The sequence below is a fragment of the Geotrypetes seraphini genome, chromosome 4 (assembly GCF_902459505.1).
Source record: "Geotrypetes seraphini chromosome 4, aGeoSer1.1, whole genome shotgun sequence".
Lineage (NCBI taxonomy): Eukaryota > Metazoa > Chordata > Amphibia > Gymnophiona > Dermophiidae > Geotrypetes > Geotrypetes seraphini.
Genome location: NC_047087.1, coordinates 6178972 through 6198229, shown reverse-complemented (window position 1 = coordinate 6198229; position 19258 = coordinate 6178972). Strand labels below are relative to the sequence as shown.

Genomic DNA, 19258 nt, shown 5'->3' with positions numbered 1-19258 from the left:
TCACGTCTCCTCAAACCTCCCAACTAGAGACCTTGTTTCGCCAACCCATTGGCTCATCAGGAGATAATAGATGGAAAATTCTTGGAGTGCACGGCCACTTAGCAGGCATTTATAGAACCACAGCAGTTAAACCACCGCCGAAGCGCGTGATGTCAAAAATGACGTCCTTTCCGGTCAGCGCACAATTTTCAAAAAGTTAAAAAAGCATATGTAAATAGAGTTTCAAAGGGAGGTAGATGGAAGAATTTCAAAGAAGACATATAAATGTTGAAAAGAATAGGGGACAGGGGTGATCTCTGGGGAACACCACATAGCGGTTTCCAAGGTTCCATTCATGTTAACAATTGCAGTAACAATTGGATCAATGTCAGATGCTAAACTTTTCAGCACAGATGTTGAGTAAACATTTGAACTATTCATAGTATTATTCAAAGAACGTATAACATCTATAGTTTGGGCTAAAGTAGTCCAAGACTCGTGGTCATCTACAACTTGATCAATATGGGACATGGAACCAAAGCAAGATCTTCAACGCTACATGCTGCTTTCAACTGAAAATCATCAGCAAATGGTTGAGAAGATAGCCATGCATCACAAACTATTGTCTTGGACTCTGTTAATTCTGAAACAACAGTAAACAATTTCATAGCTCAAGCCAACCCACTCTCCAAGCTGTAAGTTCTTCCATAGCTGCCCGGTGGTTTTTATAGTATCTATCCACGAGGTTAGGTTTTCTAATTGCTGCATGTCGATCCTTTCATTCCCCCCCCAAGCTTAAAAATACCATGGTGGTCCTGCAGACCCCTCCTAACCCCCTCCCAGAAAAAGCTTTAAAAAATTCTGTACCTTTCAATGCACAAGTGCTTAAGCAGATCACGCATGGTTGCTTCAAACTTCTCCGTCGACGCAACTTCCTGTTTCCGGTTGCGTCGGAGGAGAGGTTTGGGGCAGTCACACGCAACTTGTTGAAATACTCGCTCGCTCGTGCTGCTGGCAAATAAGGTAAGGGGAAGGAAGGAGAGAGGGGGCTGCAGGACCGCGTGATCGTGCACGTTCTCTCACTTCACTGCGGAGACAAGGCCATTCACCGCTCCATGAGGCGGTGAATGGCCTTTTCCCCATACCCCTGGTGACCACTTCTTTTCTCTCCCCGTTTTGGCGGCTAGCCATGGGTAACAGCCGCTGTGTCATTCTCTACTTGAGAGTTACTGTAAAAATACTTTTGTCTCCCTTCCCACCTCACACTATCATCCCCCCCAACCCCACTTGTAGGTCCAGCATCTGTTCTTCCTTTCTTTCTGGGTCACTTTCTCTCCCACTTTCCTTCCCTCCCTCCATTCCCAAAGCAGCAGAGCCAGACCTGACAACTCCCCCTCCCTCACTCCCCTGAAGCAATAGAACTCCTAATAGGCAGTTTCTGGCAAGTCCTGGCAGAGCCTTTCCTCTGCTTCTGATGCCTCTGGGGCTGGAAAGAGGGAGGGAGTGGGGGTATTGGGTCAGGAGCACAAATTTGGACATTGTCTGAGGAGCGTGGGAGATAATTTTTTTAAATCTTTTGCTGACAATTTTTTCTGGTTGGTTAACTAAGTGCCGATTAACTGAGAGTCTACTCTTTCCCTCAAACTAAAGGAGGGGGTAACCTGCACAGAGCAGTGCTCACAACCCTCAGACTAAAAGGGGGGGGCAGTATTAAAACCCTAGCCACTTTTGTGGGCAGACTGGATGGAGCATGCTGGTCATCATTTACTGTGTTGTTATACCAAGTATTTTGCAAATGATTGTAGCCTGTAGAGTTTTCTATGGATAAGTTTTGCATCTTTATCACCTGGATTAGTCACTGATAACCCAGGAGCCCTCGCTTTATAAAACGATGTCTTGAGAAATGATATTCTGGTATTAGTAATGAAATCTCTGTAATTATTTTAACCCATTGACGTGCAAAGTTATTTCTCAATTGATAGCTTTGTCAGGTGCTTAATATGCCCTCTAGATGGCGATAACACACAAGCTATTGCTGAGGGAAAGTAATTCGTAAGCATCTCCAGTGTAGATGGACTCAACGGTGGAAAGCCAAATCCAGGATCCTCTCAATGGGGCACAAACACCAAAAGGGAGGTTCTAAGCAGATGCTTTTTAAAATAAAGCAAGGCTATATTGGAACAGATTAGGGCTAAATAAACTAAGAAGCATGGCCAGTGTTTGTTTGTACTTTAAATGATCTTATTTTTGTTTTTTTCAGGTGCTGACAGAAGGGGAGAGAGCTCGGTGTAGGCAAGCTTTGCACAGTCTCTTGGATCGAGTTTACCAGCCTATAGTGATCAGGGAGCTGCTGGTACTGCAAGGCGGGAGCAAACCGGTGTGTGGGGGAGAAGAATGGGCAGGAAAGAAATAAAATATAGCAGAACCAGAAAGGTGCCTAAAGATTGTGGCTGATCTGAGAAGGGACTGGGTGACAGCCCTTGAAATACTGTGTAATTGGGATTTATGAACCCCAAGGCAGTATACCGCATGTATAATTCAACACAAAACTTCCAATTTTGTTCATGAGGTAAAGTCAAAATCAGTGAATTGAAACTCCCATGAAATTCAAATAAAAGAGCCGTAATACAAGTACAAATCAGAACATTCAATTAACATAGATATGACGCTAATGCTTTTCTATAGCTGAGGGGTCAAGTGCAGATACTGGATGGGTGGTACAGAAGCTAAACTCAAGGCAAGTGGTTTACACAGTTAAACAAAGCACAGGTGCAAGATCCTTATCTGAAATCCTTTGGACCAGGCATATTTCAGTTTGTGTTAACTCAGTCCCACCTTTTCTGCTTCTCACTGCCACCTTGAATTGGATCTGCAGCTCTTAAGAACATAACATAAGAGTTGCCATACTGGGACCATCAAGTCCAGTATCCTGTTTCCAAAAGCGGCCAACCCAGGTCCCAAGTACCTGTCAGAAACCCAAAGAGTAGCAACATTCCAGAGCTGAGACTGTGACGTCATAATGCCTCATTCCACCAATGCCTAAGAGCCAACCTCAGCAGTGACGTCACAATGGCTTCAGCTCACATAAGAATAGCCGTACTGGGACAGACCGAAGGTCCATCAAGCCCAGTATCCTGTTTCCCACAGTGGCCAACCCAGGTCCCAAGTACCTGTCAGAAACCCAAAGAGTAGCAACATTCCAGAGCTGAGACTGTGATGTCATAATGCCTCATTCCACCAATGCCTGAGGGCCAAACTCAGCAGTGATGTCACAATGGCTTCAGCTCACATAAGAATAGCCGTACTGGGACAGACCGAAGGTCCATCAAGCCCAGTCTCCTGTTTCCCACAGTGGCCAACCCAGGTCCCAAGTACTTGTCAGAAACCCAAAGAGTAGCAACATTCCAGAGCTGAGACTGTGATGTCATAATGCCTCATTCCACCAATGCCTGAGGGCCAAACTCAGCAGTGATGTCACAATGGCTTCAGCTCACATAAGAATAGCCGTACTGGGACAGACCGAAGGTCCATCAAGCCCAGTATCCTGTTTCCCACAGTGGCCAACCCAGGTCCCAAGTACCTGTCAGAAACCCAAAGAGTAGCAACATTCCAGAGCTGAGACTGTGATGTCATAATGCCTCATTCCACCAATGCCTAAGAGCCAACCTCAGCAGTGATGTCATAATGGCTTCAGCTCACATAAGAGCATAAGAATAGCCGTACTGGGACAGACCGAAGGTCCATCAAGCCCAGTATCCTGTTTCCCACAGTGGCCAACCCAGGTCCCAAGTACCTGTCAGAAACCCAAAGAGTAGCAACATTCCAGAGCTGAGACTGTGATGTCATAATGCCTCATTCCACCAATGCCTGAGGGCCAAACTCAGCAGTGATGTCACAATGGCTTCAGCTCACATAAGAATAGCCGTACTGGGACAGACCGAAGGTCCATCAAGCCCAGTCTCCTGTTTCCCACAGTGGCCAACCCAGGTCCCAAGTACCTGTCAGAAACCCAAAGAGTAGCAACATTCCAGAGCTGAGACTGTGATGTCATAATGCCTCATTCCACCAATGCCTGAGGGCCAAACTCAGCAGTGATGTCACAATGGCTTCAGCTCACATAAGAATAGCCATACTGGGACAGACCGAAGGTCCATCAAGCCCAGTCTCCTGTTTCCCACAGTGGCCAACCCAGGTCCCAAGTACCTGTCAGAAACCCAAAGAGTAGCAACATTCCAGAGCTGAGACTGTGATGTCATAATGCCTCATTCCACCAATGCCTGAGGGCCAAACTCAGCAGTGATGTCATAATGGCTTCAGCTCACATAAGAGCATAAGAATAGCCGTACTGGGACAGACCGAAGGTCCATCAAGCCCAGTATCCTGTTTCCCACAGTGGCCAACCCAGGTCCCAAGTACCTGTCAGAAACCCAAAGAGTAGCAACATTCCAGAGCTGAGACTGTGATGTCATAATGCCTCATTCCACCAATGCCTGAGGGCCAAACTCAGCAGTGATGTCACAATGGCTTCAGCTCACATAAGAATAGCCGTACTGGGACAGACCGAAGGTCCATCAAGCCCAGTCTCCTGTTTCCCACAGTGGCCAACCCAGGTCCCAAGTACCTGTCAGAAACCCAAAGAGTAGCAACATTCCAGAGCTGAGACTGTGATGTCATAATGCCTCATTCCACCAATGCCTGAGGGCCAAACTCAGCAGTGATGTCACAATGGCTTCAGCTCACATAAGAATAGCCATACTGGGACAGACCGAAGGTCCATCAAGCCCAGTCTCCTGTTTCCCACAGTGGCCAACCCAGGTCCCAAGTACCTGTCAGAAACCCAAAGAGTAGCAACATTCCAGAGCTGAGACTGTGATGTCATAATGCCTCATTCCACCAATGCCTGAGGGCCAAACTCAGCAGTGATGTCACAATGGCTTCAGCTCACATAAGAGCATAAGAATAGCCGTACTGGGACAGACCGAAGGTCCATCAAGCCCAGTCTCCTGTTTCCCACAGTGGCCAACCCAGATCCCAAGTACCTGTGAGGAACCCAAAGAGTAGCAACATTCCAGAGCTGAGACTGTGATGTCATAATGCCTCATTCCACCAATGCCTAAGAGCCAACCTCAGCAGTGATGTCATAATGGCTTCAGCTCACATAAGAGCATAAGAATAGCCGTACTGGGACAGACCAAAGGTCCATCAAGCCCAGTCTCCTGTTTCCCACAGTGGCCAACCCAGGTCCTAAGTACCTGTGAGGAACCCAAAGAGTAGCAACAGTCCAGAGCTGAGCTTGTGATGTCATAATGTTTCATTCCATCAATGCCTAAGAGCCAAATTCGCCAGTGATGTCACAATGGCTGGATTGTCATATACTTAGTTCACATAAGAATTGACGTACTGGGACAGACCAAAGGTCCATCAAGTCCAGTAGCCTATTTCCAACAGTGGCCAACTCAGCTCACAAATACCTGTAAAACAGAGTAAAAACAGATTTTATGCTGCTTATCCTAAGAATAAGCAGTGGATTTCCCCCAGCCATTTCAATAATGGCCTAAGAACTTCTCTTTTAGGAAATTATCCAAACCTTTTTTAAACCCCGTTAAGCTAACTTTCCAGCCCTCTAACATTTTCTGCTTCTCACTGCTACCCTGAATGGAATCTGCAGCTCTTTCTGCTACTTTCCAGCCCTCTGACCTGAAATGCGCATAGGTCAGGGGAAAAGCATGCGCCTCTGTTGGTTTCAACTTGTGTCTCATTGGGGAAATTGACTACTTCTGGTTCATGTCAATTTTCGGGTTTTGGAGCTTTTGGGTTTTCCAAATTTCTAATAAAGGATCTTGTATAAGGAACTGATTTAGTATGTGTGGCAAGCTTAATCTTGGTGCGGAAAAAGTGTATAGTCAATCACCCTTGGAATTGGAATTTTTCCAGACTTCTGAGGTTGGTTGATACTGGAAATGTGATGAGCTTTAAGGACAGCATTTTTCTCAACTGCACTGTTGAGACTTGACATTCAGGCTCAGTGGGGGGTAAATGCTCCTTGCTGTGCTTGTTTTGGACCTGTCTAATCCGGTAAAGTTGTTCATTGTGCTCATTACCTGCAGAGGCAGTAAGGGGACTTTGATGTCACAGTTTGCCTTCTCATCTTACTATTTTTAAACACATTTTTAAATATCCTTTTGCAACTTAGCCCTGTTAATGCAGTGACAGTCCAATTGTTGTTTCCTCCAGACTCCAGGTAGTGGAGACTCCAAATCTCACTTCTAGGTGGAATCCCTCTTCCCCGATATTCTCAGCCCAGTTTTAATGACTTGTGGTAACAATTCAAATCAAATCTTAGTCCCTAGAATTGAAGCTCACACACTGTGCACTGGGCTGATCCTGTCACCCTAAACCCGATATTGGTGTATGAGACAGTGTGACTCTTGGAGTGTAGGAGATGCCTTCATTTGAAGGCAGTGGAGGTGTTGAGATCTGTGTACATGTTTCTCTCTCTCTTTGGGCTTGCAGTCTCGTGCTGGTGAAGTCTCCCAGAACCTGCTCCATGCACCAGCTTGGTTGAGACGGCTCTGTGGACAGCTTCTTTCGGAGAGACTTATGAGACCTAACGGTGTCCAGGCAGTGCTTCGAGGGATCCTAGAAGGAGCTGGGGGTGAGCTCTGAGGGTTTAATCTTGTAAATCTGGGATGGTCAAAGTCAGCTGCTCTATTCACCTGCCTCCGTTTTCTTTCTAGCTGGGGCTGCTGGGGGCCGGGATTCAGAAGCGGCTGCTGCAGATTGGAGGAAGTGCAGTGCCATTGGCAGGATACTGGCTTGCTGCCCTCAGCAGTCACTCTCCTTGGACAGTTACTACCAGCTGGTGTGCCCCCAGGTATGTGTTTACTCCACTCCCAGAGCCCTAGTCGCCCTGTTGGAAGACATTTTACGTTCAATCCTTACCTAGAACTGCTTTAGTCACAGGAATAGGAGAAATCTCAAGTTAACAAGTTTTTAGTCCACTCAGAATAAGAGAAGGAGTCAGAAAAAGGAAGTGTCTTGAGCTAATCTTGAGTTCCCTTACTGTGCTGATGTGTGGGGGAGGGTCAGCAGTACAGTATCACAGAGAGAGTCAGTAATTTTCACCCAAGTGTGACTGGTTTGTTTATACATAACGTGACCATACGTCCCGTTTTGAACAGGACCATCCCGTTTTTAGGTAGCCTGTCCCGTTGTCCCCAAGCACAGCTTCAGGATGCCGAAATGTCCCATTTTCAGAAAGAGAGCATCGGTAGGTTTCCCCCCCGCCATCTGACACACTCTTTTTCTTCCTCTCTCCCTGCCTGCCTGCCCCCCACCGCCGATTTCTCCCTACTTCCCTGCCGTCGCAACACCAGAACAGGCCAGGCACACAGTCCACAAGCCTTCCCCGATGAAGTTCCGGGCCAGCCAGGCAGGGATTGGCTGGCCCGAAACTTCCTCTCTGACATCAGAATTGACATCGGGCCGTGCGCCTGGCCTGTCCCAGTTGCTGTGGCGGTGGGGAAGCAGGGAGAAATCGGCAGCAGGGGGCAGGCAGGGAGAGAGAGAGGAAGAAAAAGAATGTGTTGGGTGGCAGGTGGCAGGCAGGGAGAGAAGAAGCAAAAGTTGGGGGAGGGAATGGAGTGTGTTGGGTGGCAGGAGGCAGGCAGGGAGAGAGGAAGAAAAAGTTGGACTCATGGAGGGACAGAGAGAGATGTTGGTTGGGGAATGGAATGAGGTCTGAAGAAGAGGATGCATGCAGGAAGCAGAAATAAAGAAATATTGGATGCACAGTCAGAAGGAAGTGCAACCAGAGACTCATGAAATCACCAGACAATAAAAGGTAGAAAAAATAATTTTATTTTCTGTTTTGTGATTACAATACTTCAGATTTGAAATGTGTATCCTGCCAGAGCTAGTGTCAGATCGTGAACGTAAGCTAGGATTTAACAGAGAGAGGAAAAGTCTTTTTTGTTTGTTTATTTTGTTTACATCACAGCGCCAGTGTGGTTAGGAGAAGGCAAAGAGGGTGAAGAAGCTATAAAATAAACCCACCAGGATGTTTGAAAAAAATCACCCAATTGGGCAGGAAAATTGAATTGAAAATTTTTTTTCCTGAATTGGGCAGCACTAGTAAATACGCTCCCATATTTAGTTTCAGGAATCTCACCATGCACTTTTCCCACATTCTGGGCTTGCTTCTCCTGCCCCATTGTTGTTCCGACTGCAGGACCTTCCTTGGGACCTGAAAGGTCCATCAGCTGAACTGGCCTCTCGGTTTGAAAGCTCTGCCTCTCCAGACTTGTTTTTTCACTGCGGGGAGCTGGTTGCCTGCGGCATATGGGGAGGATCTCACACTGCAGGGCTCAGCGTGACCTCTAGCTCTGAAGCTTCTGTTACGGCGTCACTCTGTGCCGTCAGAACTAGCGGACGATTCCTGGGCGTCATGGACTCCCACTGAAGATGACTCAGGAACTGATCAATTGTAATAGAAGGGGGACTTTCTGGGCACTGCGAGGTACCTGCGGTGCTTCTACCCTTTCTCTTTGGCATGTATAAGTTATAAGCATTTTCTTGAATTTAGTAGATGTCCCATTTTGGTCACATTATGTATACATAAATATTTGCTGTGGTGTGCTTTTGATGTGAATACATGCTGGCATGCCAGAGTGCCATCCTCCGCTGGATGTGGCCGTGTTCTGTGCTCTCTGCTGGCTTGAGGTATTTTCCTTTTCTCTCTCTCTCAGGTTCTGGAATTATTGCACATTACGGATAAGGTGACTGCCCGTCAGTTTCAGCGAGTGGCCTCTATGACCGCTCTTATTATGGCACGAGAGAAGCCTGTACTGGCATCAAAATACCTGCTCTGCCCAATGCTGGAGCCACTTCTGCGTTGCTCGGAAACATCAGGTATGCCGTGATGTGAATTTGCGCTTTGTGTGGTATTGTTGGGGCATTTTGTTCTATGAGGAAGAAGAAAACGAAGACCTCGGGGCCCTTCACTGAAGTATGTCTGGACTAGAATCTCTCTGGGGTATTAACACTGCTGAATCCAATGCTGTTTCTCTTAGAGCTCCATAGGCTTAATGTGTGTCGTCTTCTGTATCCTGCAGGGAAAGTAGAGGACGTTTCCCAGCCAGGGAGAATTCTGGTGGAAGAGTCAGAGCTCACCTGTTGTATAGAGGACATCCAGAAGGTAAAAGGCTTGGGGGTCACTCATTTTTAGATGGGGCTGCAAATGCTTCACACCTCACTTGTCTCTGGGCAACACAATGAAGATGGTCAGGGCTAGATTTTTGGCTGATTCTAAATTTTGCCTGCAAATGATTCATGTGATTTAATAAATAAATTTATGCGTGTTACTTGGAACAGAACATCGGTGTTATTCTGGGAGTTTTCCCTGTATATTTTATTTCTAGAGTGATGATTGCTTTGATACAAACTGAAAGGGCTACAGCCAGCCCACTGGGGAAGGAGGCAGAGCTGAGAGAAAATGATTGATGGGGGGTGGGGGGGGGGTCAAGTCCCATTTACCAAATGGAAAACCACCCGTTTTCACAAACCCCCAAAAACCCTTTTCTTAAAAATTGCTAATCTCTCTCCAGGAAGACTGCTAATGTATCAATTATTGTGACTAGTGTAAGATTTGTTGAGAAGGAGGAAAAAGCCTCCCTCCCGCTGTCACTTTTACACACCGGCAGGCAATACCTCCTCCTCTCCAAACCAAGTGAACTTGTCCACTTGTCTTGTGTTGAAAAAGTGCTCCATTTTAATTTGGCTGTGCTTGTGAAACTCAGCTCAAGTAGTTCAGCCAAAGCCAACGGTGGCCAGCCAGTGTTTCACTGAAGCTGCGTCAGGGCATACCAGGCTCCTCTGAAACAAATGTGGCATTAACGCTGTGTAATAGTTAAATAATAGATCCCCCAAAAAATAGAAAAGCAGAAGCTTACTCAGGCACTTGCATTGCAAAATGGCTGCCCTCGCAGCGTCTGATGTCATCCTGACGCTGCGATCGTACTGATGTCTCAGTGTAATTCATACCAGCAGCTGAGTTTACTCTCGGGCTGCCTGAGTTGAAAGAGAGTTTTTGTTATAGTTCAAAGTGGAGCCACACGGTGTTGAATCTCCCAAGAAGATGACTTTGATCAATGTGACAAAAGAACTGATAGCGAACCCACAAATCATACTGTATTTTCTGTTGTCTTGGTTTTCCTTATTGCTCTTATTCTTCACCACATGTAAACCCTGAAATGTGTTTGCATATGTTTCCTTTCTTACCAAAAAGTTTGCCGGTGTTCAAGGCGTGCCAGATCCAAAATGGTCTCAAAAGAGAAGATGCCAGTCTCTCCGTGAATTTAAATTTGACAGGAAGCCAATGCAGTTCTCGATAGTAGGGGCTCACATAAATCAAGCAGACCACAGCATTCTGGACTATTTGCAGCCCAGATAAATTCTTTTGAGGGCCTGCTAAATAGATTATGCTATAATAGTCCAGATTGTAACAGTAATTTAAATGAATCGGATCTGATACTGTGTAATTTCTACAAAGTATAGAAACTTTCCCCACTAGAGCATTTACCTGATCTGCATAATTAAATGTTGATCTGAAATAACACCTAAGATCTAATAGTGGGTTGTATTAAATACGTAATGTTATTTAATAGTAAAGATGGTTCAGTAAAATTCTGACCTGAAGATGCAACAAAGAGTTCAAATTCTAACATCCATGTTTCAATGACCTACTTCATTTCTGATGGGTAAAACTGAAAGAGTAAATGGTAAAGATGATGTTTTTAATCCCAGAGAAGCTAATGTTGAGCCCAAAGAAGACGGAGAGAAAAAAAGTGGAGAAAAAGCCTCAGTTCATCTTCATATGGCAAAAAATTCCACTTTGTTTTTGTGTTAAGTGAATGAACGGGTCTCTGGTAGTGTCTAGGTAGGTCCCTCCTCTGGTTTTAGGAGTTTTCTATGTCCTTCCTGAGATTTTGGGGGGGAAAGAGGGGAGCCCTGCGCTACTCCGCATGGGCTCCTCCATTTTCCAGAAAATTTGTTGTTAATATGAGCGAGTTGACAAAAATCCTTCGAACCAATTATACAATTTTCCACGTATCCCAAAAGAATCTAAGCCCTCCCAAAGTTTAGCACGATCCACCAAATCAAAAGCGCTGCTCAGATCAAATAGCCCTTTCCTAGCAGGTCACGTACATCATCCCAAATGATAAAATAAATAGGTTAATTACAGCAAAATGGCACAAAAATAGCAAAGCAGAACTGCCGAGAACTTCCAGCTGCTAGTGTTTGCGTTTTAGAGGTCCTGGAGGCAAAAGGGGAAGAACTAGCAGGAAAAGGACCTCCTTTTGGAGTCAGTGTGATGAAACTGGGTGATTTTGTCTTTTCTCTCTAGGTATATGTGGTTGGCAATGAGCTTCTTCCAGTGTTGCAGGAATCCTTGAAGACTGTTCTTGGGGCCATTTTCTCCCTCTATTGTTTCACCAAGCAGAATGTCTCTCATTTGCGGTAAGAGGGTCTGAAAGGTGAAAATGTAGCCGAATAGGGGAGGAGCCTGAGCAGCCTGAGCTTGGGGGTTCAATCCCAGCCTGCTCCTTGTAACTCTGGGCAAGTCACCTAGGTACCATAGTTAGATTGTCAGATAGAGAAAAGTACCTGATTTAATGTACCTTTTGTTGTTTTTCTTTCCTTTTCCCGCTTTCCAATTATTATCTATTTCTTTTGTGGTTTTGCCTTGTTTGGGCTTATTGATTTTTGAATTCTTACCCCTGTTTTTACTATTGTAAACCGCTTTGATTTAACTTTTATGTTAATAATTGCGGTATATCAAATAAAGTAACTGTAAATCACCTTGGGTGAAACTCTTCATGAAAAGACAGCTAATAAATCCCAATAAATGGGAAGGGGAAGGGAGGGGGGACTTGTGTCCGCCTTTTTGTAGCTTTGACATTTCAAAGCGGTGGGCACTGGAGGATTAAGTGACTTGCCCAGGGTCACAAGGAGCACCACTGGGATTTGATCTCGCAACCTCTGGGGGCAGAGGCAGCAGCTCTACCAGTGAACCACACCTTCGGTCTGTCCTTGTATGGCTATTCTTATGCTCTTATTTGAGCTGAAGCCATTGTGACATCACTGCTAAGGTTGGCTCTTAGGCATTGGTGGAATGAGGCATTATGACATCACAGTCTCAGCTCTGGAATGTTGCTACTCTTTGGGTTTTTGACAGGTACTTGGGACCTGGGTTGGCCACTGTGGGAAACAGGAGACTGGGCTTGATGGACCTTCGGTCTGTCCCAGTATGGCTATTCTTATGTTCTTATGTGAGCTGAAGCCATTGTGACATCACTGCTGAGGTTGGCTCTTAGGCATTGGTGGAATGAGGCATTATGACGTCACAATCTAAGCTCTGCAATGTTGCTACTCTTTGGGTTTTTGACAGGTACTTGGGACCTGGGTTGGCCACTGTGGGAAACAGGAGACTGGGCTTGATGGACCTTCGGTCTGTCCCAGTACGGCTATTCTTATGCTCTTATGTGAGCTGAAGCCATTGTGACATCACTGCTGAGGTTGGCTCTTAGGCATTGGTGGAATGAGGCATTATGACGTCACAATCTAAGCTCTGCAATGTTGCTACTCTTTGGGTTTCTGACAGGTACTTGGGACCTGGGTTGGCCACTGTTGGAAGCAGGATACTGGGCTTGATGGACCTTCGGTCTGTCCCAGTACGGCTATTCTTATGCTCTTATGTGAGCTGAAGCCATTGTGACATCACTGCTGAGGTTGGCTCTTAGGCATTGGTGGAATGAGGCATTATGACATCACAATCTAAGCTCTGCAATGTTGCTACTCTTTGGGTTTCTGACAGGTACTTGGGACCTGGGTTGGCCACTGTGGGAAACAGGATACTGGGCTTGATGGACCTTCGGTCTGTCCCAGTACGGCTATTCTTATGCTCTTATGTGAGCTGAAGCCATTGTGACATCACTGCTGAGGTTGGCTCTTAGGCATTGGTGGAATGAGGCATTATGACGTCACAATCTAAGCTCTGCAATGTTGCTACTCTTTGGGTTTTTGACAGGTACTTGGGACCTGGGTTGGCCACTGTGGGAAACAGGAGACTGGGCTTGATGAAAGGGAAAGGGAATGGGGACTTATATACCGTCGTCTTGTGGCTTTGGCATTTCAAAGTGGTGGGCACTGGAGGATTAAGTGACTTGGGATTTGAGCTCGCAACCTCTTGGTGCAGAGGCACAGTTCTACCAGTGAGACTAATCATATCATCTTGGCTGTGTTTGGCTTTCTAATACCAAGTCCTTCCCTCTGAATATCCTAGGTTCTTGGGAAGGACTTGATATTCAGAGGGTTAAACCCAGCCAAGAGCATCTGGCAGCCTGTGTGAAACCATGATGATGAGAATGAAAACTGTAAGATGTTACCTTCAGCCAATGCTATCAAGATCAATTTTGGCGGGGGTGATATTCTGCCTGCAGCGCTCCTCCAGACTTCTCTTATGAGAGCTGCTGGGATATTGGAGGAGCTCCTTCTGCACTCAGACTAAAACCTGGGTTTCATGATTTCTGGCATTAATGGCTGTCTTACCTTTGCCAGATCACCATGCCAGGAGATTTTGCTGTGGTTCCTGGACAAACTGGAAAGGGCCTCTGCACTTGCCACAGTGAAAGAGTTGGTGGGACTGGAGAAGACCATTCCTGCCCTTTCTCCCCTCTGTCAGTTTGCAGCTGGCAGTGAAGGTGGTGCAGTGATCGTGGCTAAAGAAACGATCTGGTAAGACTCTCTTCCTGTCCCTTCATCTACTACTTGAGTGAGAATGTTGGTTCCCTCGTACAGACCTGAATCTTGCTTGGGCAGGGGCAGGACAGCTGTTTAGCTCTGGAGTAGGAGGATGAAATCATCCGCAATGACCAGGCTAGAGCAGGTTGAGATCCTGCTGTTGACTTAGTCAAGGAAGCTGCTTCTGGTCTCGGGCTGCAGCCAAAGTGGTTAGTCATTGTTGCATTTCAATTTGCATCCCTTCGTGTTTGATGAAATTCTTTAATCTGTTTTTATTGTATTTCAATGGTTCCATTTTTGCAGGTACCCATGATTCTTATCCTATGTATTAGTCTCATAAGTTCCCGGCACTGTTTTATGTTATAACTAAGGTGTTTTGTGTCATACTAAGTTGATACCATGGAGTGAATGCTGACTTGGTATGTATGTTTCCTTAACATGTATGTCTTCCCCACATGGGTTTATTCGATTTGGTTGCTCTGTTTCCTTTTCACTGTGTCTCTCACAGCTTTCTTGGGCATTACGTTTCCCCCTCCCCCCCTGGTTTGCATATATGTATCACGTTCCCCTATTTTCATAGCACTCGTTCACCTCATTTTTATGCCATGTTTTTAGTAAATTTTCCACTTAGTTCACTTACACGTCCATCTGCAGTTTCCTGTTCACCTCTATCACTAGTCCTCACCTTAGCGTACACCTTTTTTGCCAGCTTTATTATCTTCACGCTTCACCCTTTACCCCACTAGGACCTTGTTAGGTCTGTATTACATCATACGTAAGTCATTCATGAAGTGGAGATTATTTCGATTGATTTTATGTGACTTATTTTAATAAACACCTTGTCAAGATCATCGGTTTCCACAGTCTCTCTTCTTCTTTTGTGTCTGCAGCCAAAGAGGGATCTCACACTTGTTTGGCTTGAGAAAGGTATATCACAATTCCCATCGCCAAAGAAAATCTAAGTGCTGTCAGTCTGTGGCTCGGATCCCGTGTAGGAGCTGGTGCTGGCAGACCCCAGAAGCAGATAGCAGTGCACAACTGTAGCTGGAAGAGCTCAGCCTGTGCCTTTGAGTCACAGATTTACTCTTGACAGTCCATGTCATTTGGTCAGGAAAGCTCTCTTTAGAGATGGCATTTAGCTAGAGCAGAACATTTTGTCCCTTCCTTAGTTGTCTTAGACTGTAATATAATGCACAGCGCTATAGAAATGATTAGTAGCTATAAAGGAAAGTTTTTTTCTTGCCCTTTTGCTGCAGTGATGAAGACGAGGCTCTTTTTGAGAAGGTTTCTGTGGACCAGTGGTGGCTGGAATGCCTGGCAGACCTGCTGTGCCAGAGCCAGAAGAGTGGTTTGGCTGGAGACTTCTTTATCTGCTGCTTAAAGGTAAGATGCCACAGCAGTGCCAGGGAGAGGACCTTAGGGTAATATTGCTCCCCTCCCCAGCATTGCAACTAGAGGTCTCCCCAAGAAGAGTATTCTTATCACTAATGTGCAGAACTAGTCCTTGCTTCTGGTAGATATACTGCTACTATGAATTATTTCTCTAGCGCTACCTGACACACGCAGCACTGCACAGAGTCACAAAGAATAAGAAAGCAGTCCCTGCTCCAAAGAGCTTACAATCTAAACAGACAAACAGGATGTCATGGATACAGTCAAGAGGAACGGTCAGTCAGCGGGCTGGGTTAAGGATTGAAAGCTATATGAGCAGTACAGGGTGAGGCGAAATCCTGGTTTCCTGCACAACATGTCTGTGTAGTGAGAGATGGCTGTCACATTGGCCTGGATTCACTAAACTTACCGATCCTCTAATGATGGTCGCAAAACCAGTTTTTTCTAGTTTTGCAATTGTTAGTGTTTCCCGACCTGATTCACTAAACTGCTGCCCGATCCAATCTGCCCATGCAAATTAGTCAAGCGATTGATTCACTAACAATTGCGTTTTACAGTTACCAAAAGAAAAACATGCAGATCACGTCACAATATATCCAACATCATCGGAAAAGAGGGTTTTTTTGGATAATGAAAAATTCCTTGAAAAAGATTTTTATACTGAATCATTTATAAACTGTAACACTAGTGTGTATAAAAATCTTTTTCAAGAAATTTTTCATTATCCCCCCCAATAAAAACCTTTTCTAATGACAGTAACACAGTTACTGACAGGTCTGCCTGTTTTTGGTTCACTTTTGTTAATGGCACTAATATTTTGCATGTATTGCACACGCAAAATATATAGCCAATTAAAAAAAAAAAAAGACCCCCCCCCCACAAACGCATCCTCCCCCTGAAGAAAAAGGCAGGATGGTTGCCAACTCCCTCCTGCCATCGGACACTGCTTTTCAAAAAAAAAAAACCCTACCAAAACTTACCCGATGCTGCCCCCCTCCCCACCCCGCCTGCGTGAATATGGCTGGAGGAATGCCTACTCCCTCCTGCCATTGCATCTCTCCTCTTCTCCCTGTACCTCCTGGATCCCTCCACTGGTGGGTTGCAGCCAGATGGGCCTCCGCGCATGTACAGCTGTTGACATGATGACATCACTCATGCATGTGACATCATCGCGGCAAGGTCCAGTTGCCTTCCGGCCAAGGCACTGCATTAGTGTGCCTCTGACCGGAAAGTTTGCGAGACACTGCTCTAGGGTATCATATCAAGATCTTCAAGTTGTTTTATATTCTTAGGAGTCAGTATATTCAAAAGGGTTTAACTGGGCAGAAAAGGCTCCTACCTGGCTAACCCCCCCTCCCCCCCATGAGCTGACCATTCCCTGATATTCTGTGATATTCAAGTGTCGATGGTAAAACTTAAGAGAAACCGGGAGCTGGGAGCCAAAGGTATAAGCAGTGGATAACAATTCTTGGTTAGAAACTCGTAAGTTAGGGGACTGCAAGGAATTTAAATAATGATGGATCTGCATATACACAAAACCATCAGTGGGAGGGAGATCATATTCCTGTTGTAACCGAGCAAAGGACTTTATTCTCCCATCCTCCTCAACCAAACGAGACAAATAATGAATCGCCCTTGCTTCCAATCAAACAAATGTAGCATTATCTACTCCAGGGGGAAAGTTACTATTAAAGCGTAGACATATGCACCACTATCCACATTATGTTCAAGTACAATGGTACCTGGGTTTACGAGTGCACCGGTTTGCGAGTGTTTTGCAAGACGATCAAAACATTCGCAAAATCGGTGCCTCGGAAACCGAGCATGGCTCGATTTACGAGTGCCCCCCCCCCCCCCCGCGATCCGGCACCCCCCCTCCCACCACGATTGGGGTTCCTCCCCCAAAGATTGGCCTCCTCTTCTTACTGGGCTTTGAGCATCTGCGCATGCTCAAGGCCTGCGAGTTCATGGAGAGAATGTGAACTCGCAGGCCTTGAGTATGCGCAGATGCTCAAGGCCCAGCAAGAAGAGGAGGCCGATCTTCAGGCACCGGCACCAATGCACAGGACATGCTGGTGCCGGTGCCCAGATGACAGTAAGCAGCGGCGGGGGGGGTGCCCGATCGTGGCAGGGGGGTGATCAATTGCGGGGGGGGGGGGGAGGGTGCCAGATCGCAGGGGGGCCCTTCGTGGGGAGCAATGCCGGTTCTCGTGGGGGGGGATGGGGGTGGGAACGTATCAAAGCGAGTTTCCATTATTTCCTATGGGGAAACTCACTTCGATAAACGAGCATTTTGGATTACGAGCATGCTCCTGCAACGGATTATGCTCATAATCCAAGGTACCACTGTACTTTCTCTGTTCACAGTCCTAAGTGATTTGCCCAAAGTCCCAAGGAGCTGCAGTGGGAATTGCCAGGATCAAAGCCTGCTTCGACTCCTCCACTCTTTTATCATCAATTTATCTTCAGGTTCAGTTTTCTCTAATAGTTTAACTTTTCAGTTCTTTTTACTGGCCATATGTTAGGACTATTTTTGTACACCAAATTAAAGAAAATGGAAAACATGGGGTCCATTGCTTTGTCTTTGCTGCCCAGTGCCTTCACTGGATGAAGCAAGCCGAACTTCTTTCTCTCTCTCTTTTTCCGTCTGCTGGCTGGTGGACACAATGCACAGGCTCTAGACTAGTCTGATAAGAGTAAAGGAAAGAAAATATCTCATTTCTTCTTTTATTGGGGCCACTTTAACAGATTATTTTTGACTTTGGTTTTGGTTGGTGTTCTTTTCTAAGTTGGGCAAAGAGATGTGTCCTTAACAACAAGATAGAGCCATCACACACACATGAATCTGGTGCCTACCCACTTTTTACAGTGTGTGCATAGCCCACAGTGTCACTTTGCTGAACTAACACCTCCAGTTAAGCCTGATGCTGCTTGATAAGTGTAGAGTTGCCTAAGACACTTAATCTTCCTCCTTTCTTTTGTTGTTTTGAGAATAGAAAAATATTGGAAGCTAATGACTGGGTTTCCAGGTGTTTGTAATCCCTGTCTCGTCAGATGTGAAACAGGAAGTAAGCTGCTTTCCAGGCTCTGCACTTGTCATTTGCTGCTTGGGGAAGTCCAGGCGCTTTGGAACCTAAATAAGCAGTGGGTTATTTCCTCCTCTTTCAGCTGCGCATTCCTCTAGATTTCCACCCAAATCCCCTTTGACAATTGGTAGTAGTTGTCCTCTAATGTCACCCAAGGAGACTTGTGTACTCTACCACAGGCAGGTCCAAGCCATCTCTGACCACGAGCACGGCGGAATCTCCTCTGGCTTGAAACAGTGGTTATTGTGTGCCATATAACATAAGAATTGCCATCTCCGGATCAGACCCTGGGTCCATCAAATCCCCTGGCCTAGTTTTAGTCCCCATATCACCCTATGCTTCTCAAAGGAGATGTGCATCTAATTTACCCTTCCCCGTATCACTCTATGCCATCTGTATGTAGTCGCAGGTTTTTTATTGGCTGATAATTAAGTACCTTAAGGTCCCTATACCAGATACTTTCTGTTACTGCTGCAGGATCTGACGGCTGTTGCTGTGGAGGAGCAGCTGCACCCGGAGCCCAGCGACCAGCACCTGAAGCAATCCCACAAGCAGAGCGAGCAGGAGAAGAAACTGCTTATTCTCCAATTAGTAGCAGTTTTGTGTGAGAAGGTTTCCGATTCCGTGTTCACTGACCTTGTGCAGGTTGGTTATAGTCTGGGTAAAATTAAGAAATCAGGTGATGCGTACTGAAGATCGGACTGTACCCCGTTCCCACAACCATGGAGAGCGATGGCTCTGGTTTCCCCTGGAGGGAATGCAGCCAGTGCACCCTCAAAAACTGTAATAAGATGATTCTTATAAATATATTACCCAAGGGGAATCTGGAGTATTCAGGGAAGAAGATGTTCCCTATAACATGTCTTTACGGTTGAGGTTAGGTTTGAAGGAGCCATTAAGGACCATATTCTATAAACGGCTCCATAAGTTAAGTGCCTAACGTAAGGGAATGGGGACTTGTATTTTGCTTTTTCTGGCTTTGGCATTTCAAAGCAGTGGAC

At 45.9% G+C, this 19258-nt stretch overlaps 1 protein-coding gene across 1 annotated transcript in view; it reads left to right on the top strand.

The window, feature by feature from the left end:
* TANGO6 (transport and golgi organization 6 homolog) overlaps nucleotides 1–19258 on the top strand; it is a 115487-nt gene that overhangs the window by 23873 nt on the left and 72356 nt on the right. The window contains exons 3-11 of the mRNA XM_033940145.1: nucleotides 2240–2356; nucleotides 6493–6634; nucleotides 6717–6853; nucleotides 8727–8889; nucleotides 9093–9175; nucleotides 11384–11496; nucleotides 13597–13773; nucleotides 15036–15162; nucleotides 18735–18902. Coding sequence (XP_033796036.1) covers nucleotides 2240–2356; nucleotides 6493–6634; nucleotides 6717–6853; nucleotides 8727–8889; nucleotides 9093–9175; nucleotides 11384–11496; nucleotides 13597–13773; nucleotides 15036–15162; nucleotides 18735–18902 — 1227 coding nt within the window. The remainder of the gene's footprint in view (nucleotides 1–2239; nucleotides 2357–6492; nucleotides 6635–6716; nucleotides 6854–8726; nucleotides 8890–9092; nucleotides 9176–11383; nucleotides 11497–13596; nucleotides 13774–15035; nucleotides 15163–18734; nucleotides 18903–19258) is intronic.